Source organism: Trichoderma breve, assembly GCF_028502605.1.
Source record: "Trichoderma breve strain T069 chromosome 7 map unlocalized scaffold00008, whole genome shotgun sequence".
Taxonomy (NCBI): Eukaryota; Fungi; Ascomycota; class Sordariomycetes; order Hypocreales; family Hypocreaceae; genus Trichoderma; species Trichoderma breve.
The window spans coordinates 681,606-704,740 of NW_026611594.1; the positions used below are offsets into that span (position 1 = coordinate 681,606).

The 23,135-nt window shown below is 47.9% G+C and overlaps 8 protein-coding genes across 8 annotated transcripts; 3 read left to right on the forward strand and 5 right to left on the reverse strand.

Annotated features, from left to right (window-relative positions):
* Positions 1–1,132: 1,132 nt before the first annotated feature.
* T069G_11316 (GMC oxidoreductase domain-containing protein) lies at positions 1,133–2,980 on the forward strand (the record flags this gene model as incomplete). Its single annotated transcript, XM_056178521.1, has 3 exons — positions 1,133–1,406; positions 1,539–2,721; positions 2,779–2,980. The coding sequence occupies 3 exons, from the start codon at positions 1,133–1,135 to the stop codon at positions 2,978–2,980; spliced, it is 1,659 nt and encodes a 552-aa protein (XP_056023395.1).
* A 275-nt stretch (positions 2,981–3,255) lies between these two features.
* T069G_11317 (major facilitator superfamily domain-containing protein) lies at positions 3,256–5,079 on the reverse strand (the record flags this gene model as incomplete). Its single annotated transcript, XM_056178522.1, has 5 exons — positions 3,256–3,699; positions 3,780–4,253; positions 4,338–4,416; positions 4,500–4,726; positions 4,795–5,079. 5 exons carry the CDS (start codon positions 5,077–5,079, stop codon positions 3,256–3,258), a joined length of 1,509 nt encoding a protein of 502 aa, XP_056023396.1.
* Positions 5,080–5,590: 511 nt separating this feature from the next.
* T069G_11318 (glycosyl hydrolase family 88 domain-containing protein) lies at positions 5,591–7,369 on the forward strand (the record flags this gene model as incomplete). The annotated part of the gene is made up of 6 exons (XM_056178523.1): positions 5,591–5,704; positions 5,763–5,921; positions 5,979–6,181; positions 6,247–6,511; positions 6,584–7,027; positions 7,097–7,369. The coding sequence occupies 6 exons, from the start codon at positions 5,591–5,593 to the stop codon at positions 7,367–7,369; spliced, it is 1,458 nt and encodes a 485-aa protein (XP_056023397.1).
* Positions 7,370–7,585: 216 nt separating this feature from the next.
* T069G_11319 (fungal specific transcription factor domain-containing protein) lies at positions 7,586–10,246 on the reverse strand (the record flags this gene model as incomplete). Its single annotated transcript, XM_056178524.1, has 6 exons — positions 7,586–8,495; positions 8,569–9,098; positions 9,170–9,199; positions 9,255–9,832; positions 9,910–9,990; positions 10,045–10,246. The coding sequence occupies 6 exons, from the start codon at positions 10,244–10,246 to the stop codon at positions 7,586–7,588; spliced, it is 2,331 nt and encodes a 776-aa protein (XP_056023398.1).
* Positions 10,247–10,926: 680 nt separating this feature from the next.
* T069G_11320 (pyridoxal-dependent decarboxylase conserved domain-containing protein) lies at positions 10,927–14,407 on the reverse strand (the record flags this gene model as incomplete). Its single annotated transcript, XM_056178525.1, has 11 exons — positions 10,927–11,146; positions 11,212–11,789; positions 11,846–12,139; positions 12,210–12,479; positions 12,546–12,602; positions 12,666–12,795; positions 12,851–13,253; positions 13,338–13,715; positions 13,775–13,811; positions 13,871–14,022; positions 14,071–14,407. The coding sequence occupies 11 exons, from the start codon at positions 14,405–14,407 to the stop codon at positions 10,927–10,929; spliced, it is 2,856 nt and encodes a 951-aa protein (XP_056023399.1).
* Positions 14,408–15,309: 902 nt separating this feature from the next.
* Positions 15,310–17,317, reverse strand: T069G_11321 (glycosyl hydrolases family 43 domain-containing protein; the record flags this gene model as incomplete). The annotated part of the gene is made up of 6 exons (XM_056178526.1): positions 15,310–15,648; positions 15,789–16,192; positions 16,243–16,464; positions 16,528–16,935; positions 16,994–17,080; positions 17,140–17,317. 6 exons carry the CDS (start codon positions 17,315–17,317, stop codon positions 15,310–15,312), a joined length of 1,638 nt encoding a protein of 545 aa, XP_056023400.1.
* Positions 17,318–18,482: 1,165 nt separating this feature from the next.
* Positions 18,483–20,259, reverse strand: T069G_11322 (major facilitator superfamily domain-containing protein; the record flags this gene model as incomplete). The annotated part of the gene is made up of 5 exons (XM_056178527.1): positions 18,483–18,613; positions 18,677–18,797; positions 18,859–19,517; positions 19,594–19,976; positions 20,060–20,259. 5 exons carry the CDS (start codon positions 20,257–20,259, stop codon positions 18,483–18,485), a joined length of 1,494 nt encoding a protein of 497 aa, XP_056023401.1.
* Positions 20,260–21,757: 1,498 nt separating this feature from the next.
* T069G_11323 (PHD-finger domain-containing protein) lies at positions 21,758–22,951 on the forward strand (the record flags this gene model as incomplete). Its single annotated transcript, XM_056178528.1, has 3 exons — positions 21,758–21,914; positions 21,976–21,999; positions 22,059–22,951. 3 exons carry the CDS (start codon positions 21,758–21,760, stop codon positions 22,949–22,951), a joined length of 1,074 nt encoding a protein of 357 aa, XP_056023402.1.
* Positions 22,952–23,135: the final 184 nt, after the last annotated feature.

Here is a 23,135-nt window from a genome sequence, read left to right on the forward strand (position 1 = left end):
CAGGTGGCCGGATTTTCTCATTTCAAGGGAGAATTGCAACCCAACCAACACCCCGAGGCTGACGGGATTCCCGGAGAAGAACCAACAACAGCTGAGAATTCTTCGGCGGAATCCATGTCCTGTGAGAAATTGGGTTGCTGTACAAGGAAACTCAGCAGACACTACCCAATTCGGTAGGCAATTCGGTCGCACTAATTTAACGAGCCGGGAACTAGGCAGATCTTCAAGCTGGTCTTTGCGCTTTAATTTTGGTGAGTTTTGCGTGGCAAGACGGAAAGCCGCCGAATGGCAGACCACGTTTTGACGGCATTAACCTCGTCGATATGCTCGCCGGCTCAACTCGATGGCCGGGGTGAAGCGAGGTCCATACGATCATCATGGGGGGGTTTCATTACCAATGGTGCAAAATCGCGCAACAACCTGGAAGAACACCCCAGTTTTACGGCCACTCATGCCCAAAGGAGCGTTCTTACTAGGGGGTTGCAGATGGAGGCTGACGTGCTGACAATGGCTTCAGGTACTTTGCAGATGCGGCAGCCGATCCCTGCTTCCTAGTACTGTAATGCCTGAACACTAGATGGCACCATCTATCCCTGCTTGCCTGTTGGTTCACTGAGAATGAATCCTTCCCAAATACTTGACTTAGAAGCACTTGGAGTAAGATCAATCCTACGGATGGAGCGTTGGGTGATGATTATAATAATCGGCTGGATGCCTTTATGGCTGATACCCTGAAACCTTGTCTGTGTCAGAAGACGGAAGCTTCTTTACATCGATCGACAAGCTCCAGGACTCAGATTTGAAAGAAAGATTCCCGTTCAGGGCCTAAGAAAGGAGCTCCGCTAGTGTTTCTAGAACGAGCTAGCTGGCCCGCAGAAGCCAGCCTCCCCCGGATAGTTCGCAGGACTCTATCGAATTTTGTCGAAATTGACAAAGGAGTCATATTGGTTGTTGGTTGTGTTAGTTGCCGGGTTCCTGGAAACCTGGGACTGCTAAGGATCCGATATTCCGGTCGCCTGCATCAGGTAGATTTTGCGGTTTCTCTTATATCTAGCTTGTTTTACCTTCTCGTGTGATGATGGCGGAGCAGAGTAGCACTCCTTTCCAAACAACGGCAGAGGAAGCGTCCGCCATGCTTTGGGATTACATTTTCGTTGGAGGTGGCCTCTCGGCCTCGGTTGTGTCTAGCCGTCTCCATCACCTCGACCCAGCACTCAAGATCCTCGTCATCGAAGCTGGAGGCAACGCCAACAATGACCCCAGCGTAGTTTACCCCAACTCTACAAACCTCATCGGAGGGGAGTATGATTGGAAGTATGAGACGATTCCGCAAGTGAATCTGGACAATCGCCAGGTATCTCTGCCATGCGGTAAAGCTCTTGGAGGTGGCACTGTCATCAACTCAGGTAAACAAGAATTTCCCCTCTTGTACATACACTGGCGACTCCACGTGAAAACGATGCAGCCAGGGGATAACGCAACGATTGGAGAGCGCTGTCTGCTGCCATTGAAGATTGTAGACTAATGCGAGTTTCTAGGTGGCTGGATTCGTGGTGACAAGTTTGACTTCGACCTGTGGGGCGACACAGTTGGTGACCATCGCTGGTCTTATGCTGGTCTGCTCCCGTATATGAAGTTGACCGAGACTGCTCCTGCACCTGTCAAAAACACTGCCGAGCATGGCACAGATGGCCCTATGCAAATCCAGGGCATTGTATCGACTCACAGAGAATTCCCTCTGCGCAACCAGACTCTTCAATCCTGGCAAGCAGTTGGCGTCCATCCACTCCCTAACAATGATGGCAACGCCGGCAACCCTCTCGGTATTGGTGATCTCTTCGAAAACAAAAACCAGGGTCGCCGTGAGATAGCCGATAATGTCTTCAAGTTGACCGGCATAACTGTTCTCACGGAAACTCTAGTTTCCAAGGTCCTTCTAAGCACTCCCAAATCGCATAACCAATCGCCTGAAGCCACTGGAGTTCAGCTCGCAAACGGCACGAAGATTCAAGGCAAAGAGATTATCCTTGCAGCGGGCGCTATCCGAACTGCCCAGCTCCTCATGCTCTCTGGAATTGGACCGTCTGATGAGTTGCACAAGTTTAAAATTCCCGTCGTCCTGAACCAGCCTGAAGTCGGCAAGAACTTTGCGGACCATGGTCTTTTTGGAGCACTTTGGGCTCTGAAAGATCCCTCCGCCGGTTATGCTATCGGATCTGCCAACCCGCTCTTCAACGAGCCTCAATATGGCTGGGGCACTCCGGCTGATTTCCTCGTCTCCACCGGTATCACCGACAAGGCTGGACTGGCTGCTGCTATCGAGAAGGATGAGGGCAAGAAGCCTGATCCCAAGAAGCACCCACTGCTGAAGCAGGACCGCACTTTCAACGAGCATGTATTCCAGTATGCCGGTACTCCAGACGGCTCAGCTGTCACCTTTGCTCTGATCAATCTCTTGCCCACATCCAGGGGTAGCGTCACTCTCAAGTCCGCCAACATCAATGATGTGCCTAACATTGATCCCAACTACCACGCGACTGAGGTTGACAAGTTTGTTGCCCGCGAGGGTATTCGCCTGCAAATTGCATTTGCCAACTCCAACCGTACCGTTATTGGTCGTGATATTATTGCCGGCGAGCTTGGCGCTCCAGGTTTCAATGAGACATTCAATACACAGTCAACAGATGCTTACATTGATGCTCGTATTGCTGCTGGTCTTGGGTAAGTGCTCGCGCTCTATGTCATATCACAGAATCGCAGACTCTAACAATTTGGCAGATCTACATTCCACCCCATGGGAACTGCAGCTATGGGCAAGGTGGTTGACACCAATCTTAAAGTCAAGGGTATCAACAAGCTTCGTATTGTTGATACCTCTGTTTTCCCTGTTGTCATTACCGCTCATCTTCAAGTTGCTACATATGCGACAGCATACCAGGCAGCTGATATTATTTATAATAGTCTCAAGTGTTCCAAATAGATTACAAAGGATACAACGTTATTTAGTCAAGGGAGGTAGATTAATATAAATCAAGGAGTAATAAAGGGTTTAGAATAATGCATTTTTCGTCATGAAACCTTTTTCTGCGATTGGCTAAGACAAGATCTATGAGCTTCATGTTGTCGAGTAGTTGATCAAGAAAATACTTTAATGAGAACTGGCACGGCCAACATTAATGACCAAGACCTTATTGACTAAACAGGGAAAATTATTATACGTTTATCTAAATTCTCCTCTGCTAGGAATTCCTCAACTTAGTAAACATAGCGAAAGTTCGGATTCTCTCGATCAGTCAAATCCTGAAACGCCAGATCATGAGTGATCTCGGCGACCTGCGCTGCCTTGTTTCGGTTTCTTGCCAGAAGAACAATCCTTGTAACCACCACCAAGAGCAGATACACTCCATAAACGACAAGGTGCACAATAAAGCCTGGTAGATATCTAGGAGCATCCTTCTCCTGGAAGATCTGCGGGGCGATCAGGTTACCCACCGCCCAGCCAACAAAGACCAGAGTCATGGTGATGCCCTTCTTCGTCTGCCCAGCTATGTTACGTGTGACGAGAGAAATGATCATGTTGCCTTGAGCAAGAAAGAATTGTGTGCAGTAAAAGGCAATCAGCATGCCGCCGGCATTTGATGAATTTGGAGTCACGACGAGAATGACGATGGTGCCGACAATAGCTGGGATTGTCCAAAGCTGTATTGTGGCGACATTCTTAGTAAAATTCACCACTTTGGGAGGTTTTGTTTGTCAAATTAAATAGTGCGAGAGCTTACCAGCATAATGAGACATGTCTGCCCTGACTTTTGAGACGCCCATGCCGATGAGACCATGACAATTATTGTTAAACCACCTTGGGCAATATTGAGAAGCTGTGTCTGGAGCAGGGTAAAGCCAAATTGTTCAATAATAAGATTGGAGAAAACGCCAAGTCCGCCAATGACCAAGTTTGCGACTGTAATAAGCAGGACGCAACACCAGACGAGAGGATCCGTGAGTGCCTCGATAATCTGATACTTTTTGTACTTCTTGTTTTGGATACCGGTTTCGTTGTGACGTACACGTTCGACCATAAGACGCTTATCTTCTTCACTGTAGCACTTGGCTTTCATAGGGCTGTCGGGGAGAAGAATGGCTATGAAAAAGGACCATACGACTGCCGCCAGGCCGAGGACGAGGAAGAGCAGTTGCCAGTTTTTAATTGGACCGTTGGTGAAATGTGAGACTCCAAAGGCAAGAAGACCGCCAACCTGTATTGTAATTAGCAATTGAAGTATTAGGTATAATTCGAGGAAGTTCATTGACGAAAGATGGCCTCAATGTGTAATTCTTACCATTAGTTGCAGTCCTGTCATGCAGTACCAGAGTGAGTTCAACATAGATTGTTCTTCTCTTGTGTACCACATAGAAGTCCTACAATAACAGGTTTTCGTCAGTCTCCGGTCTTGCGGAAGAGGTATTGTCTCCCCACAATAGGCCAGCTTGGAACAACTTACAATAACATCATTGCTGGCTGCACACAACTCTCGAAAAAGCCCAACAGAAACCGAAGAGCCATAAGTCCACCAAAATTGGTCGTCGCAGCGGAACATGCCACCACGGTTCCCCAACAGAACACATTGGCAGCGAGGAGTTTCCCTACGGGCAGTTTCTGCAACAGAAAGTTTTGTGGATATTCTCCAACGAGGATACCCAGGTATAGAATGGTTCCAAGCCACGAATACTGGATGCTGGTCAGTGTCATGCCGAAAAATTCGAGTGAGCTCAGTTCATTGGTGAAATATAACTTACTTGTTGCCCCACGAGATGGGCATCGGTCTTGATACCCATGATAGACGCAAAGTTCAACGTTCCCTTATCCAAGGACTGGCAGAAGTAGGTGACCAGCTGGATCGCAAGAATGCGCCGGTTAATCTTCCAAAACAGGCGCTTGTTGGTCGCCTTGTCAATCTCAATCCCTGGACCATCCACATAGCGGCTGGTTTCTTCATCGCCGTCGAGAGACTTCTCCGATATGCCAGGTACCTCTTGATGGGTGGCCTGCGGAGAAGCTTCCATGTCCTTGGAGGCGGCCATTGTGAGATTCTGAAACTGGGTATCACAGTCTATCGGACTGCTGACAAAACAAATGCAACGTTATGATACAACTCCCGAGTACAACTGCATATCGTCTGTGATATCCTCGCTCCTTGATATATATCCTTTATCGGTGGCATGATAATGCAAATGGCTGAACATCGTCACTTTAGCCTAGTAGCGCAACTGACCTCGGAGTGCCCCGAGTCTTCTTCCGACCTCCGCAAGCCACAAATATGCCCCTGCTAGCGTTTGTCCACTCCGACCCACCTCGCGGCCATGATGCCGGATGGTGGCCGACTGGACGCTCAGGTCAGAAATAATGAAGATGGCCCCGTTAAGAAGATTTGATTCGATGTTGTCCTATGGAATGAGGAGCTGATCGGTTTCTCAGAGTTCTGTTGGTTCTTGCTGACTTGCGAATTTTCATACAAGACCACTATACCCTTCTCTTCCGTGATACTATTTTGAATCTCGAATCGACTAACAAACAGGACTCGATTTATTAAAGATGCTACAACTAGAACCCCCTGCCTCTGTGTCCGTCACCAACGGCACAGATCAGAGTCCAGGCTATTTACCGCCGGATGAATCTCAGATGCGCCCTGAATGGCTGCTGGACCAAGTCAGACATCACCTATGGCGCCAAAGCTTTTACAAGTATGAGAAAGACTAACCTGTAGGCTAAGAACACGGCAAAACAACAGCTTTCCAGCATATTGGTTCCAGAACATCAATATCTTACGAACGGAAAGCAGCCTAAACGATCGCTATTACAAGGTCTTTATTCGAGCAATGTGGTGGCCAAGATCTGGGGAGTAGCAGCGCCTGCTCTGTTCAAGGTATGAGCTATGGGTGTGGAATCTTGCAGTGTTACTCATCTGACTTTGATGCCATAGTCAGAGCCGCCTACACTATATCCCGAGTACACCAAGCCGGGTGGAACACGATATGTATTTCGGGAGCTCGATTTCTGGACGTCGGGATTTTTTCCTGGCAGTCTATACTTGCTCCTCGAGAGAGAGCGACGCTTCAAGCGAGAGCTTGCCATGATACAAGAGCCATCAGTGTCTTCTTCAATACTCCATCCTATGCATCTCGAGTACGTTTATAGTTTGCAGATTTTGCTAGTGCAGACATTTAAGAAACTAACGTTGAATTGACAAGATTCGCTTGCAAGTGGTGGACGACCAACCTCCATCAGAACTCGACGCTGGCCTCCACGCATGACCTCGGCTTCATGATCTTCCCTTGGGCAAAGCTCGCTTGGACACTCGATCACGACATACTTGCGCGAGATACTATAATACGAGCATCACGGGTGTTGGCATCGCGATACGTGCCAGCTACTGGGGCGATACGATCCTGGGATACTTGCACGACGTTGCGGTATTCGTTCACAGATCCGACAAAAGACTTTCTTTTCATCATCGTAAGATTCATCATACTACTTTCTTCATCTTAACTATGTGCTCATGCTAACTAATATTTTTCCCCCACAAAGGATAACATGATGAACCTGGACATGCTCTTCTGGACGGCCTCGGAGACTGGAGACCAAGACATGTACCAAATCGCCGTGAACCATGCAAAGAAAACGCAAGCATGTCACATCAGGACCGACTACTCCACGACACATCTCGTGGTTCTCGATCCGAATACTGGTAGCGTCAAATCTCGACTGACAAACCAAGGATACTCCGACACATCGTCATGGACGCGCGGCCAGGCGTGGGCCATTGCAGGCTTTGCGCAAACATACAACTGGACGCGAGATGCATCTTTTCTCGAAACTTCTCGAGCGTGTGCAGACTACTTTCTCAGTAAGCTGCCTGCCAACGGCGTGCCGCCCTGGGACTTTTGCGCTCCAACGGATTCTGAGCAACCGCCTGACACCAGTGCGGCGGTAATTGCTGCTTATGGTATGCTTCTCATCCATGAGGCACTTGTACAGCAGGGAGAGCAGTCATCCTATTTTGAGAGTGCGATTAGAATAGTAAAGGCTATCTGCTCGAAGCACATGACTCCACAAAGTTGCTTCGTAGCGACAACATCTACTTTGGATACTGTAGAGCAAAATATGCAGAACGTACAGACGGAGTTTACGGTAATCCAGGATGATGCCATCCCACAGACCATCCTCGGAGGCGCCACGATCAATAACTACGAGTTTGCTCCAAGGCGCTGGGCTAACCATGGTCTTGTGTACGCCGATTATTATTTCTTGCTGCTCGGGAACAAACTCTTGGAGATGCAGGCAACAATGTCTCTATCAGATATACAGATTTAGATCTAAAGCTCGTGCTAGCTCGTGCCGGGGTTGGATATGGATTACAAAGGGAGGCTACCTTTCACAAGTTTGGAGCTATACATGATTAGATTCTTGCAGTGGGATTCTTTAAGGGCTGCTATTAAGATATTGAAACAGATATAGAACATGAACAGCTTGTAATAAATTAGAGCATTATACAGACAAAAAAAGCCGATCGGTATCATTCAGAGTATTTTACATGTTGTTTGAATAAGAAAAAACGCTCACCCTCTGATCGGGTGGAAAAGATGGATCGAGAAAAGCATCAACGCCATCATAAGAGTGAACATCGGCCATCATGGGATCTGCGGGCTGTACACCTATTGCAACACCAGCCCGAGGAGACTCAATTGGCATGGACTTTGAGTGACCGTTGTAGGATATTTGGCCCTGTAAACTTAGCGGTAAAGGTGGAAAAGCCATCGATATGCTGTCGGGTGATGCCCCGTGGAGATCACTAAGTGAGGGAGTGGGCACGCCGACGCCGGTAGTGTCAACACCGTGGGTAAAAGAGCCTGGGCCTGAGCCCGAACCCTCACGCCTGTTGGCGTTGACTGTCGTCTTATCAATGTACTGGTCGTCCGAATATACTGGCTCCCGTATGTCGAGAATGTGTTGGTCGTGCTGCCGTGCCTGCGTTAGTCGTGTGGCGAATTTGGACGCCAAGTTGTGTGTCTCCCCATTTGTATCATCGCTAAAGGGTCCGTTCCAGCGACTAGAGATGTTATAAAGACTGGAGACCAGCGAGTTGAATGAAGGGGCTAGGGGCTGGCTGTGATAAGAGGAATAGGCTAAAAGTAACCTCCCGCAGATGAACAGACAGAATGCGAACTGGGGGTTGGTCAAGGAAGTTGAGCGTTGCAAATATGCCTCTGCAATGATGCTCACTTCGGTCGCGGCCGCAAAGCAGGTTTCTGCACTCGATAGGGATGGCAATCGTAGCCGTTGGCTCTGCCACTCAGGCAATGGGAACGCAATAACTTGGTGGAGCAGAATTACCGCAGTATTGTGCGTCATGTGCGCCAGGGTGAGATTGGGGTCCATATTGCCATCCGCGTTGAGGACACACGCCTCTCGCCATGGCTTGGGTAGAAAGATTTTCCATCTGGTATTGCCAATCATGATTAGTATAACTGACAGTGTATAAGTAACCATATTCCAAATGAACACCAACTTACTGAATCAATCGCAAGTCAAGCTGCTTGAAGCGGACCAACCACAGCTGAAACTGGTGAGGGTCGCTAAAGTCTAAGTCATGCTGAAGGAAGAACGAGGTAACCAGGCTCAAGCTCTCCGTTGCCTCGATACAGAAGGCGAAACCGCCCAAAAGATCTTGGTCTTCACCATCAGGTCGAGCTGTCGGTACGGCTGGATTAGCCCGCGAGGTTAGGTCTGCGATGCCAAAGTAGGGCGTGGGTACGTCGAGTGGCTGGCCACGTTCCCAGAGGCTGCCTTCGCAAGGAAGTCTTCGTTTGACATCGGCACTGGTGAGAGAGAAGTTCCATCCCGTGGCAATGCTGCAGAAGCGATCCATTATAAATATATTCCAAAAGACGCGCCGACGCTCTTCGGTCTCGCTCCAACTGCGGCACCGGGGTAGAAAGTTCATGCGCCTGATTAATGTCTTGGTGAGTGGCTTATTCTGATCCTCTTCTTCTACACTGAGCTGAAGTTGCTCAACTGTTCGCGTCATGCTGCCAACAATCGACTATTCAAGTTTCAGAAAGAATTAGATTCTCAGTTACTTCACGATCGCGTCCAAAACAGGTAATTACTCACCCATGCAGAAGGACCTCGCCCGCCACCAATCTGCAGGAAATGTTCAGCAATATCCTCACACAGACAAAGAAGCATATTGACTAACCAAATCAAAAGAACAAATAGTCAAAGCTTGTAGGTTTTCCACTGAGAAAGACTCCATGCTGCGAAGTATCACTACCTGTCGGCATTGTCGAGCGTAGGCCGTCTTTTCAGCGCCGTGGCCGAGACGTGGGTCATTGGAAAATCGTGCACATAGCGATGTAATGGCGTAGAAAATGGTAGACGCGCTTTCGCGCCCATTGGGCATTAATAACCGCTGGCGAAAGTGCAGAACATGAAGCATTGGGATCCATTGGTGCACTTGTTCAAAGTATATCTCGATGAGCGCGTCCATGAGGTCGTCTGGCGGTAATCGAGCTTCACTGGTAGCTCCAGGTGCGCTGCTGCTAAGAGACTTTGGCAATTGGGATGGCCCATCTAAGTTCTGTATCGCGGGTTGTTGCTTGTTTTGTACGGTAGAAGCCAGTCGATTCCGTAATTGGGTAATGGACTGCTCCAAGTTTTCTTGTGTAAATCCATCCGTGCTTGTGTTCTCGACGCTTCCGCTCGTGGGAGAATTCAAGCCCCCAAACAATTGGTTCCACAAGATGCTTTGGCCAAGGAACATTTGCTCCAGCGACGCTGGATGAAGGGAATTAGCGGGCGACAAGTTACGAAACGGAAGATGAAATGGCCCATCCTGTTTTGAGTTCACTCACCAATCCTTTGGTTGATGCTCTCAATGGCGCCAGTGCGAACACCCGTTTTGGCTCTTCCATCGTAATAGACACACTCGACATCTGTAAGGCAATTTTTAATATCATGATTCTCCGGCTTTGTCCCAATTCACGTACTGTATCTCACGCATGCGGAGCATGGCTGGGTTCTCGAACATGCTGACTTTTTCTTTCGACAATTTTGGCAAGCGGGACCTTCATTTTCCTGATTATCGTCCCTGCTGGAGAGCTTTCGCTTTTTAGAGGCGGCTTGCTTATCCTCAGAGCCGGTAGCGGAGCCTTGCACATCCTCAGCTTCTACATCGTCGACAGGCATCATGACCGGAGGGCATCCAGCAGAGAGTAGGCATGCCTCACAACAGAGCAATTGGCGATGATGTAGAGGAAGCTAAGTCTCCAAGCTTGTTGCCGGATATTAGAGCGGAATGACATGGAGCAAAAGGTACAGCAAATAGCACGGCAAATAGCGTCAATGGCTTCAACGACTTTGTGGAGTCCCCGCAGAATGAAATCGTGGGGTAGAGCCACGAGTATGGAGCAGAATCACATGATTGCAGGGGGAAGTTTCGCTCTGTGAGTCGATCAAAGACATGTTCGGATCATATCAAACCGATATGCGAACTTGAAGGACCCAAAACTGCTAAACGAAGGCAATTCGCGTCACTAGGAAGCGTGTAAGCTCTCACGTGTGCAGGAGAGGCGGGATGCTCGGGGTGTCTCCGAGACTTGGCCCGAGATATACACCGCCCAGAGAGCCTATAAGCGTGCCAATAGTTAGTTCAATTTTTGAACCCCCGGCTTAGAGGCTACAATTAGAGGAGTCTTCAACAACTAATACTAGATGTGTAATGCCATTAACAAATCTCACAGGGCATCTCCGCGGGGTAAGTGTGGGGAAACCAGGGATCTTCAGCAGCATTGTTGTACGATCAGGATGGCATCAATGTGTGATTTACTACATGCTCAATGTACATAGTAAAATCCTTCCAAGCGAGTCTCTCAGTTCTTAAGCTCATGGCATGGTTTTGCAGCTGGATCCATGTTGACGTCCGCCCAATCCGCAAAGATATATCCTCCCAATGCAATGTCACCCTTTGAAATGGGTGCACTTCCGCCCTTGAAAGCTTCATAGCTCTCATATACAGACGCTTTGTGCGTTTTACCTAGCGCCAAGTTCAGACCAGGAGCTGTGAGGGAGATACTTGAACCATCAAGAGGCCTGTATCAAGTTAGCCAGCATTCTTGCATACTCTCAGATGTGTGGATCAGGATGGTTAAACTCACAATGGCTGGATAGCATTCTCAAAGACATCCTCAAGGACTGCAACAACGCCCCGGGCAAGCTCTTCATCGCTTAATTCAGGTTCAAGAGTCAGCTTCACATTATCAACACTGATCATGCCGTTGGGAGCCTTCTTGAGCACATGATCAAGGTGAGCTTCAGCCTTGCTACCATATAAGTAAAAAGGCATGCGGTCTGGATAAGCTTGATCAAGGGCGTTGAAGAACATTGACTCCTGCACCACCAAACGGATGCTGGTCAGTTTAAAAGTCATAATAGGTTCTTGGCCATCTTTCGGTATGCCTTCATCAAGGCGCCATACGATATCAGCGCCAGGTTTGACCATGTCTTCAAGGAATTCTTTTTCCGTATTGGCCACAGTGTAGAATTTATCAGGATTCTCCTTGCGGAGCTGCTGGTAACGCTGTTTAGCATCTTCAGGAAAGTCGGCTGTGATAATGAGCTGCCAGCGGTGGTTCGCCATGTGAAACATGGGTATGTGAACAAGATGAATCTGTTCAAGACCTTGCATGACGAATCCGTGAAAATCGGGCTCGATCTTGTTGCGAATAATACATTTCTATGGCTGACGCTTAGTTCTTCATCTTCTGTTGTAGCTTAAAGACCCGAACTTACTTCAACTTCTTCATCCGCAACACGCCTGAAATCTTCAGCCAACTTATTGAGGAAATCCCTGTCGGTAGGCCATGGGCTCATCGTTACGTTGACCAAATACGACAGGTCGCCACGGGCAGGGTTTTCTTCATGAACAAGCTGTAGACGGCGCTTGTAAGTCTCGAGGCATTTTCCGTATGTAGCTTCGCCAAAGGATGACGAGGTTAAGAAAAGTGGTCGTTTTGCAACAACATCATCCATTGATGTGACAGACAGACGCTCAAAGATGCGCTGGTTGAGATAGTTGGCCTCGTTCTGTCGGCAACGCACAGGAATCGGTGAGTACCCATCCATGATCATGAGAGGCGACATAGGCATCACTTACTACATCGTCGTTGACTTTTCCGTTGACCTTGAAATTGCAGGCAAATGCATTGATCATCAAATCGCCACCCAATTCACTCAGAAAGTCCATGCTATCTGGGTCGTCAAAAAGCTGCTCGTTTGTAACGCTTAGAATCTTTTCTCGGATGCGCTGCTTCTCGCTCTCGATATCCCTTTCGGAGAGACCTTTCTTTTCACTGGGGAGTCGTATTAACGGACAAACGATGAGGTCGTCTTCGGCTCTAGTCATGGTCGCCCAATGACAATAAAGCTAAGATCACGCAAGTTAGTCATTTATCCAAGGGCATGGGATATAGGACTCATATGACCAACAGACCTTGGTACAAGTAAAGACAGCTTCACCAAGCAGCCTGCCATAGCCATTGGGGGTGAGCTTGAGCATTTTATGTGTCAGCCAAGTGGCAACTGCTGCTGCACCAGGTTTGCTGCCTTCAACACCATAGACGCCCATGCTCCCCTTCTCGTCATTCGCATGGAACACAATAGGGCTAGTCCAGGTGATGAGATATTTCATACGCTCATCACGATAGCAGAGTCCACCCGCGGGATAGTTTATATATCCTGACCTAGCGGTGAATGTAAGATTAGTACATAAATAATCTAACACCAAGTTAGACTCACTTGTGAGGATCAATGGTGATGCTATCCGCAAATTCGAGGTACTGAAGCTGCTCCATTGTGTAGGGTTGAAGAGCCAATGCAGGAACAAGTGGGAGGAGGTCATTTGGAGGAGAGCCTTTGACGGAATGGTCGATTAAGGAGGCGAAATATCCTCCCCAGGCGGCATCGGCATGAATCGCAAATGATAGGCCCTTAGCCTCATAGTCTCGTCTCAGCCGCACAAGGGCGGCGAGAGGATCGCAAGCACCATGCTCCGTCGACCCCATGATGGCAACGCCACCATACACTGGGATGCGGTTATGAATGCAGTTATCAAGATGTTTTTGTAAGTCTTTAATATCCATGCGAGCATCTTCATCAACTGCAACATTGATGAAATTGTCAGACCCAATGCCCGAGATTGCTACAATTCAAGAATCAGTTAGACACTTATTTAATACGCAGTCACGGGGAATTTCATCGAAGATGATATGGTAATGACACTTACCACCGCCTTTAGGCCAAGAGTAATGCTTTGTCGTGCTAAGGAAGAATTTGCCCGATGTCTCAATGTCAAAGTAGCGCTCTAAGTAGTCCTTCCCGACCGTCTGGATGAGATACGGTTTAAGAGCATCTTGTAGGAACTGAGCTGCGATGGAGTATTCATTCGCGAGACGGGTAGGAAGCTCCAACACTGTGCTGGGCTTCAGATTAAGCAGCTCCCATGTATCAAGTTCAGTAAAAGGCTTCTTCTCTCCTTTGCAATTTTCGACGAGAAATGGAGGATCGGCGTGAGCCAAAAATTTGAGTGGAGGGTCTATGCCTTTGCTTTCATTTTTCCCAATAGCAAGCTTCAAAGACAACGGGTAGAATTTGAGGTTTCGGACTACAAAGTATTAGCGTAACGTCTTTAAATGCTAAAGGTAAAAACAGAGCGCAACGTACTTGCCCAGATAGCTTCAAGATTGGCTACAGAACCATCCTATTGCGACGATAGCAATTAGCAATGATCTGATCAACAAAAATTGAGAAACCACTTACACAAGTAATGTGGCCCCAGGGCGCAACATTCCCTCTCTTTCTGTAACCTAGCATTTTGCAGAGGTCTTTCCCAACAGTCCTTTCCTTCTCTGTAGTCAAAGGGCTTGCTTCAGTTGCGACATTGTTGGGATTATACATCATCGTCGCCATGTCTAACCCAGTTAGTCATACTGATCATCACAAAGGCAAAGATATCTTACATCCAATGATGCTTGGCAATGCGACATCCATATTCATATGAGCATTATATCGCGGCGACCAAAATGGGATCGAATGCAACGCAAGTTTCTCCGAGAGCGTATTGACGTAGCCACGAAGCTCCTCAATACTCTCTGTATATGTCTGCGCTTGCATCATCGAAGACGTGATAAATTCGGGATCATCGTGGTAGAGATTTTGGCGCACTGTCTTCTGGTCTTCCAATACTTTGCCCATGAGCTCACTCAGAATATGAAAGTTCTCAGCCTTGGGTCCTAAAAAGTAGGACCCAACTCTTGCATGCGCAAGTCTGTCTTCATGATGAGGATCATCACCCATGGTTATTACTTTGCAAAGGTCGCGCGCTTTGTATGTTGAATTCAGTACTTAATTTATTGAGAATGAAGAGCATTGCAAACAATTTTACGGGAGTAAGCCCTCTAATCTATATATGAGGCATTCTCAGTAGCCGAGCTGCCATATCACGAACCTCCAGCTGAGCCACCTTCATGCTTCTAGCTCTTTCTGGTAACCAAAATTCTCGAATTGGTGCCAAATATGCACGGTAGTGGCTAGTCACCGTCTCAGACATGTTTTGACCACATTATTGAATGTGATATGCAGTGTAGCAGGTGAGATTTTACAGACGCCTATAACTACATGTACACAAGGCATTTAAGCGAACAACCTTTACAAGCCTACAGAAAGAGGCGTATGGAGTATAAGCCGCTTCATCCCGCCTTGCATATGATAGCGCATTTCGTATCATAATGACAGCAAAATATCGGAACGCCATGCTGTTTTGGTCTAAAAAGCGGCTATTAAACAAGCTCGTAGCCTAACCGATTGGCTGTAAAATACCGAAGTTAAGTAGGCTTCAAGTATTGGCAATAGTCTCATGTTCCTTCAGCTTGTATCTTTCCTGCCACTAGTTCTGCGCTCCACCAGCTGATGTGATAGTGTTTGATGCTCGTGGGACACTTCTGTTAATTGCCATTGGCATACACCTCGTAACTAATACCGATATGATAATAAGGTGCTATCAGCATATTCAACTTCCATTATAGTCATATCGAGGGGGCAACACTATCTAGAAATAAAGACAAGTAAAGATTCCAGTAGCAGCAACCAGTAGAATGCACACAAATCTTGATGTATTGAACCAGGTTCATTCCTCGCTTGATGCATTGAAGCCTCGAACAAGTATCCAACAAGTTCCCTTTATATGCGATGCTGATACCTTACGTGCAAGTTCCAACCGATTGTTCCTTGTCCCAGATGTCATGATCCGGGATGTTCTCTTCATAATACGTCTCAGTGACTCTCTTAAACCCAACGACCGGCCCATCATACGGCCAAGGCTCTCCAAGTCCCGTCGCAAAAATGGCAAATGACGCGCCCGAGAAAACAAAATAGTTTGCTGGTGCGAATGCCTGCCAAGACGAGGCAATCTCCGCTATGTAATTTGGCTGAAGCGCATTACCTAAACTGTAGCCAAGTTGGTAAAGTAGCGGAGTGGCGCGAATGTGCAACACGAGGGGCTCTGTCAGCTTTGTGGTGTTGAGGGGAATTTGATGATACTATCCAAGTTAGTCTCCGCAAAATGCAAATGCTGCACTCATTAAGCATCTTAAGAGTGATGAAATAATACCTGCGATGTTTGGTTCTGCCAAAGCTCCGTATATATACAAAGCCCTGTGGTGTTCGCGCACGCTGTGACGCCAATGTCCTGGTGCTGAAACTCGGAGAGATACGAAGAGATTCCAACCTGGTTCTTTGGTCCCAACGTCTTATTGAAGCCCAATAACTCTGCGGAAAATGTCATATTGAGGGATTTCTGCTTTCGGAGAAGCGCCGCGGGTGTGTCCCTGTCGCTAAGGCTAAACACATTTGGTCTCAACTCGATACTACCTTTGTGCACCTTGAAGTTGCGAGTATAAGGAGTTCTCAGCTGGTACCATTCAGAATCTAGCTTCTGAGAAGAAAAGTTGTCCACGAATGGAGGCGGAATGCGGCGCTTGCCAGTTACCGGCCCAACTTCTTCGCTCAGGAGAATCGGTTTCCCGTCGTTGAATATTGGCCATCCATCTTTCCAGGTGACACTTGTGAGGAAAGTTTCTCGTCCTAACACTCATAAGCATTCGGTTCACTGTACCAGATCGTCTAAGACATACCCAGTGGAGAGCTTCCATTTATCTTCCTGCGAGCCAAGAAAGCTGCATACCATTCACCAGCTGGGGTTTCTACCATGGTAGCATGTCCCGTAGATTGCACCGTCAGATTATCGAACCCATACGCTCCATTGAACAGAAGAGGATTGTTCGGTCCAGCCTTAAAGGGGCCTTCCGGCGACCTGCTCCTGGCGATAGTCGAGCGGTGCAGATCATCAGTTCCACCTTTAAAACAGCATTAATTCTTATTCTTCTTATTTGTGGATTCTTCTTTTAGAAAAGACTCACCTTCCGCGATCAAGAGGTAATACCAGCCATCTTTAAATGTCATCTTTGGCCCTTCCGGCCGAGCTGTAGCATTGTGGGCCAAGGTACCGTTCCACAAACTCCGATACTGCCCACTACAGCTCCCGTCTTTCAGACTGATCTCGCATTGGTAAATACCCCAGAGTCGGTCTTGGTTGTTATTCGGTGCCATAAGATTCAGGTACGTCTTTTTCGAAACGGGATCTCTGAATAGTTCTGGGTCAATGCCCCACGGATCAGCCCAGGTAGGCTCAGACCAGTGAATCAAGTCGATAGACGACGCAAAGAATACACGTGGCCACACTCGGGCGACTGGATCGTATGTCCAACGCGTCATGGAAGCAATCCAGAATTTTCCGTCAAAATGAGCCAATGAGGGCGCCCAGGCTCCTATCAATAGTCAATAAATACATGATCTCACTGGCTCATGCTGATTTGGTATACGGACCTGCTCCTGTGGGCGTGCCATAGAGCTGTAGTTGGTCAGGTTGTGTAAAAGCATGTGATATTAGTGTCCAATTGGACAGGTCACGGCCTACTCTCAAGTTAGATCATTCTCTACAGAGTTCATCCTACTGGATCAGCGATTCTTACTTTTGTAGATGGGAATTCCCGGGAAATACTCGAAGCTAGATGTAGCTATGTAGTAGTCATCTTGAACCCGAAGAATCGAGGGATCGGGATTCCATCCTGATATGATCGGATTGTGAATTGCTTTAGAGAGACTAGCTATTGTAAGCCAAATTCCGAAGAAGATATTATTTCCCCGCATGATTCGTGATGGATAGGGATAACACCCTCTAAGTTGTCATGAGGGCATCAGGCTCGCCAGTAGTCAGTATAAATACATGAGTGGTGACTTCTGCCGAATTAATTAAGAGCTGAATATATGCAGCATGTTTTCATTGTTCGGCTACGCAAGCAAATACCCCTTAACCCTTCTTCGACCTAGGGTAGACCGATTGAAAAATGAGCAGTGTCCGGTACAAGTCTCGGACCAACCTCCGGCGGTAGCTGTGATGTGGACAGACTATGTAGTCGCTTCCTCCCCTGGCTAACTCCACGCTGCTAGTTCATCTCCAATTACCCCAGATTCTCCAACTGTTTCGGAAAGCATGCCGACAACTTCCTTTGATCCCCGGCCAACTTGCGCTTTGAAGATGGAGTAGCAGATTGCTTACCACAATCGGAACAATGTTTACTTCAGAGCCGGAGGTCACAAGTCTCCACACCAAAAAAAATCCAGTTCTACATACGATGACACCTTAACATCTTAAGAGCCATGCGTGCTTCTTCTCTACTAATAATCTCTTCGATCGGTAACAGTTTGACATCACCATCTTGTTGGGCCGTCTTGATTAATGAACCATGAAAAAACTTTGACGCACAAACGAGGCGTTGTCGTTGAAATATGACAAATCGCTACCAGTTCAGGATATTGGAGCAATACTTAGCTCTTGTCGATTACATATTCTCTTCTTCTAGTCACACCGTCTTGTGCTGAGTGGCGTTTGGTAAGTTCTTGGTAAGGATTACAGATTAAGATGAGTAATTTTGAAGGAAGATCATCCTTATGGAGATGCTGCAAGAAATTCCAGAACAGTCTGTACTTGGTAAATGGGTATCATTTGTGATTATTGATTGTACGTCAAGTTTATGAGTAGTGTATTAACAAAGTTTCCGTGAAGTCTATGGTTACTATGGCTAATTTCTTCGTATTTGTTCAGACTTGGGTAAGGCACTGCTCAGTATGAGAGCTCTATTACAATTTGTCAAACATTTTGATTATGGTAATTAGTCTATACTATTTGGTCTTTCTCAATCTAGAGTCCCGGATATTTTCTCATATTCTCTAACTTTGCCATGAAATTTAGCCCAATCTCCTGATAATATGCTCCATAGCAGATAAATTGCATTCCCAGAACAAGATGATGTTCTCAAAGAGCATAACGGCCCTTCTTTCTGATTTTCTCACCAAACACAAAGAGGATCCAGGGAATGGGAATCAGACCAATGGCGATGAAACCGAGCAGACTAGCCGCCCATTTTGTCGTCAATTTATTGTACACTAGATAACGTAGAGTCAGTATCGTGTCAAGAATGGTAACTTCCCTCTGTATGGTCAACCTACTTTGTATGATAAAGAGCGGAAAGGCAGCAGCAAATACATAGCGTGTAAAGGCATTTGCTGACAGCGCCGAGGCGCCGTATCGTGCACCGTAGCAGTCGATCATATAGGTAATACTAGTGGCCTTGATCATGCACCTTTGTCAGTATATAGCACGTAAACTAGACCATATGAGAGCAACTCACGAATATGCAGAGATTTCCCCAGTTGAAAGGGATCAGAGCAAGCACCGGACTAATCCAATGGATATCCGAGCGAGCTGTCCAGGCAAACCAGAAAAGGCCAACGGCGACTCCCAAACTTCCCATCATAGCTGGATAAAGGCGCTGCTCAGGTGGCAGATGGCCCACATCTCCTCTTTCGCGTGCCTCAATGGCCTTCCTCTGATAGATGAAGCGGTCACAAAGAACGTTGGTCATAGTTGCAATCAGTGTGCCAACACCCAGGGAGATAAAGACGAGCCCATTCTGGTGAGAATTAAAGCCATACGTCTTCTGGAAGACCAAAGGCAGAGATGCAAAGAACGCGTAGAGCACAGCAAAGTCGAAGCCAATGTACAAGCTCAAGAACAGAACGATGGGCTCGGTAAAGAGAAGATGCATAGGTCTCACCAGCGATTCGGTCACCCATTTGTGCACCGCGCCCCAGCTCAACGAGGGCATCTTCTTCTTGGAAAGCAGCTTCTCTTTGATCGATTCTTTATTGTCACGCTCGAGGATTTTCTTTTTGTATGTCTCCTTCATGCCGAGCGCAAAGACGCAGGTCGCGACACCCCAGAAGACGGAGACCCATTCGAGCCAACGCCAGTTGAGTCTTTCCACGACAAAACCGCCGATTATTGGAGCTGGTGACAAGTTAATGCTTAGTATTTTTACCATACTTGACACAGCAATGAAGAATAATTTGGGGCATTGACATACCAATACAGGGTCCCATAAAGGGGGCCATAACAAAGAGAGCCGTCGCCGGTCCACGACGTGCAGGAGGCCACATATCCGCCATTGTGCCTCCGCCAACGCTCAATGCCGGGCTTCCAAAGACGCCGGCGAAGAAGCGGCAAATGACCTCGGCGGCAATGTTCTTTGATGTAGCAGCACCTATGAGAAAGAGGGTGGCAATGGGCAGCCCCAGGCGGTACACAATCAATCGTCCTGCTGTCTCGCTGAGCGGTGCACCTATCATTGGTCCAAAGGCCAAGCCGAGGCAAAAGAGTGAAATGCCGAGGAGAGAAACCGTTTCGGATACGTGAAATTGCTGTCCTGTTGCTTTTGCTCCTGGTGCGTAGGCTGAAGACATATACGTGCTGATAGACCGCTAGATTAGCCACACTCATATTGCAAGTGTAAACGTGCTTTGTTGTCATGATATCTGTCACTGTATACTTACACGGTAAACGCGTAGAGAGAAACACAAACGGTATGGTATAGTCGCTTTCCATCACTCCAGTTGTATGGATTGCGAGGGTCGTCTTCCCAATCCAATTCATGGCTACTTCCAGGTGCGCTTTCTGGGTCACTAGTCGGAGACGAGTCCTCTTCTTTGTCGGTAGGCAGTTCATTCTCCATTCTGTCTTCTATGGCGTCCATCTTGACTTATGACTAAAAAGACGCCTTGTCCTTCAAATCAATCGCCAAATTCGCCGCGTTAGATTGCCAAGACAGTAAGGCTATATATCTGCACTTGAGAAAAGGAGCAAGAACGAGGGCACAGATGGGGACCCCAAGTTTGTCCATCTACATTAGTAAGGCGAGATCGCGTCGCCTCCACTCTGGGATAAATGTGCCGAACCGCGGCATCTCCCGTACACTCATTGGGGAATGGATTATCCTTGGGAGGGGGTCACACTACTCGTATTCCCAGCTTTATTCCCCAAGACAACCGTGAAGGTTTCGGTTACGGTGACAAATCATTTCCCAGTCCGGCTACACTGACTCAAAGTGCGGAGTAAGGGATGTTTAGTCTTGTGTTGTTTGCCGTTCTCAAGATGCGTCTTTGGGCTTGTAATAACACTTCAAAAGAGTTGAGCAGCAGAATGATGATAGTATATCCATTCAGGCTCATAATGACATATATACATCCTACATTTACTCACAAATGGGCTCTTATTACTTGTTAAACAAACGATGTACAGGAAAAGGTCCATCGTCCGCTATTAGTAAACCGGAGAGTTTTGATGAATCCTAATCCCCGATTGCCTCTTCTGGCTAGACTATGAATTTTCAATTGGTAATCAGCTTCCGAATTCGGCGGCTGAGGTGAGCAAAGGGATAAAACCCGAACTTCTATAAATTCCCGACCATCCCATCCGTCGGACCAATGGCGCCTGGCTGACCTTTTTCTTGGTCAGACGCACGACTCACGTAGTTTTGACGAACCATTTGCAGTTTGCGGCTTAGGGCAGAAGATGCTTCTCCAGAGAAGAGCAATTCGTCTCTGCAAGGGGGTTTGCTAGAGCGGATGACGTTGGCAATGGCCAGATACTATATAGAGAGCTTGGCCTTGCGCGCGGCTCGTATGTAATACAAACACTAGACGAGCAAAAAGGAGTCCAACAGACTGAACAGGGTTCGGTGATCGCAAATCAATCTGCCTGACGCGAAATCCCGAGGACAAATCATTCATCCCACTTGGACCAGATTCCGTTGCTGGGGACAGAAACTAGCACCGATTCGTACATACATGGAATCACGGGCTTACTAGCTGCAACTATTCGGAATCTTTGACCCAGCTGGGCAAGGCGATCCACTGGCGATCTGCGAAATACTTAAGGCACGGAGCCCAACTCTTTGCGCTGAATCCAGCCGTTTTCGCATATTACTTATCACGATTATTATTCTATTAGCCGTCACGTGATCGGAGAATCCGGCCATTTGGATCTTATTAATAATCTCCGTTTGCCATGGTCGCGTGGTAGCACAACAATATAATTCCTCTCACCCCTGGAATATCGCGACTCGGAGCTTCGCGCAAACACTCCTCCGATTGTAGAAGGTCTAACGCCTCATAAAGATCTGCACAAGCTATCGTGCGTAGCCTCAATCTGCCGAGAGCTCCTCGTATAAGGCTTCCAGCCCCCAGCCAATCATGTCAGAAACACCACCAAGAGGGAAGAGGCGGCGGACTGAAGAGTCGGATACCGAGGCTAGCGGCTCAGTGATTGAGGTTGGCAAGTCAATCATTGCAAAGCCGCAGCCCGTAAGTGAGGATACGAATGGGAGGCCCGAGCCAATGACTGACGCAGGTGAGTCCGGCACTGTATGAACTCGGTATGAGATGATTCTGACGAGGCTTCGTTTGTATAGAAAAGAGATATCGAGCTTGGCGCAGTGAGTTTTGCCCAGTCTCGTTGCTTTGACACTTGCTTTAGACTAACCAGGAGATGCAGAAAATGGCTCTCCTCACGATGCCTTCTGTTTCGTCTGCAAGCGGGAGATGGACCTACTAGACTGTTACACATGCCGAAGATCCTACCACCAGAATTGTCTAGATACACCTGTCGATAAGCTCACCCACAGTGACAACTTCTTCTGTCGAGTCTGTGTCAATCGCCAATGGCACGAGCATCTGCCTCCGCCGAGCCCGCCGCCATCTCCACCGCTTGAGAGACAGAGGGTGGCCCTGCCCAGTCACAGACCGAGCACGCAGCCCAGCGTTGAAGTACATGCGCCTTCGACTTCGGCTTCGACTTCACCAGCTCCTTCAGCAACAGCCCAGAATGCCCAGGCTTCAGGCCCGACGTCCTTCACCTGGCTATCGCAGAACCAGTTTACGACTCCTCTAACGCGCTCCAGCGCGATTCAAAGTCCTCGAACCCCAACACCTCTCTCGGGTGTCATTAATCTCAACGGCCCTGGTCGGGGGATCGTGGCTGGTCCGCGCGGTCCCCGTTCACGCTTTTCTACCCTGTCGGCTGAAGTGGATGATGCCGTATCATTAATCCTCAGAGAGCTGGAATACCTAGGAGACGCCAGGCAGAAAATCACGCAGCTGGAGGATGTTATTGTGAGGCTACAGCAGGATGTCCGGATCAACGAGAATGCGCTCATTCTGGCGCAGCGCAACGCCGCTTCGTCAAACCAGCGCAATTCAGAAAGCCTCCGTGTGGAAAACGAACGGCTAAAGAAGGAAATGGACGACATGAACCGATCACTAGCAGATGAGAAATCACGGTCACAGTACTACAAGGCTGATGCGGACCACTGGAGAGCGCAGGCACAGAGCCGGCAGGGAGAATTGGAAGAGCTTAGGGGGAAGCTGAAGAATTTGCTTGGCGGGTGATTACGAGAGAATGGTACGACTAGTTTGTTAATGTATTGTATGTACGGAGTATAAGCCGGAGTACGTGGATCAGGGATACCAGTTTGGATTACATGTTGCTCTGTATTTTGGATTTGTTGCTATTTCGCTGCTTATTTCATCAACCTGCAGTTGGCATGGGTTAGGCCTGTGTATTGAAATCATC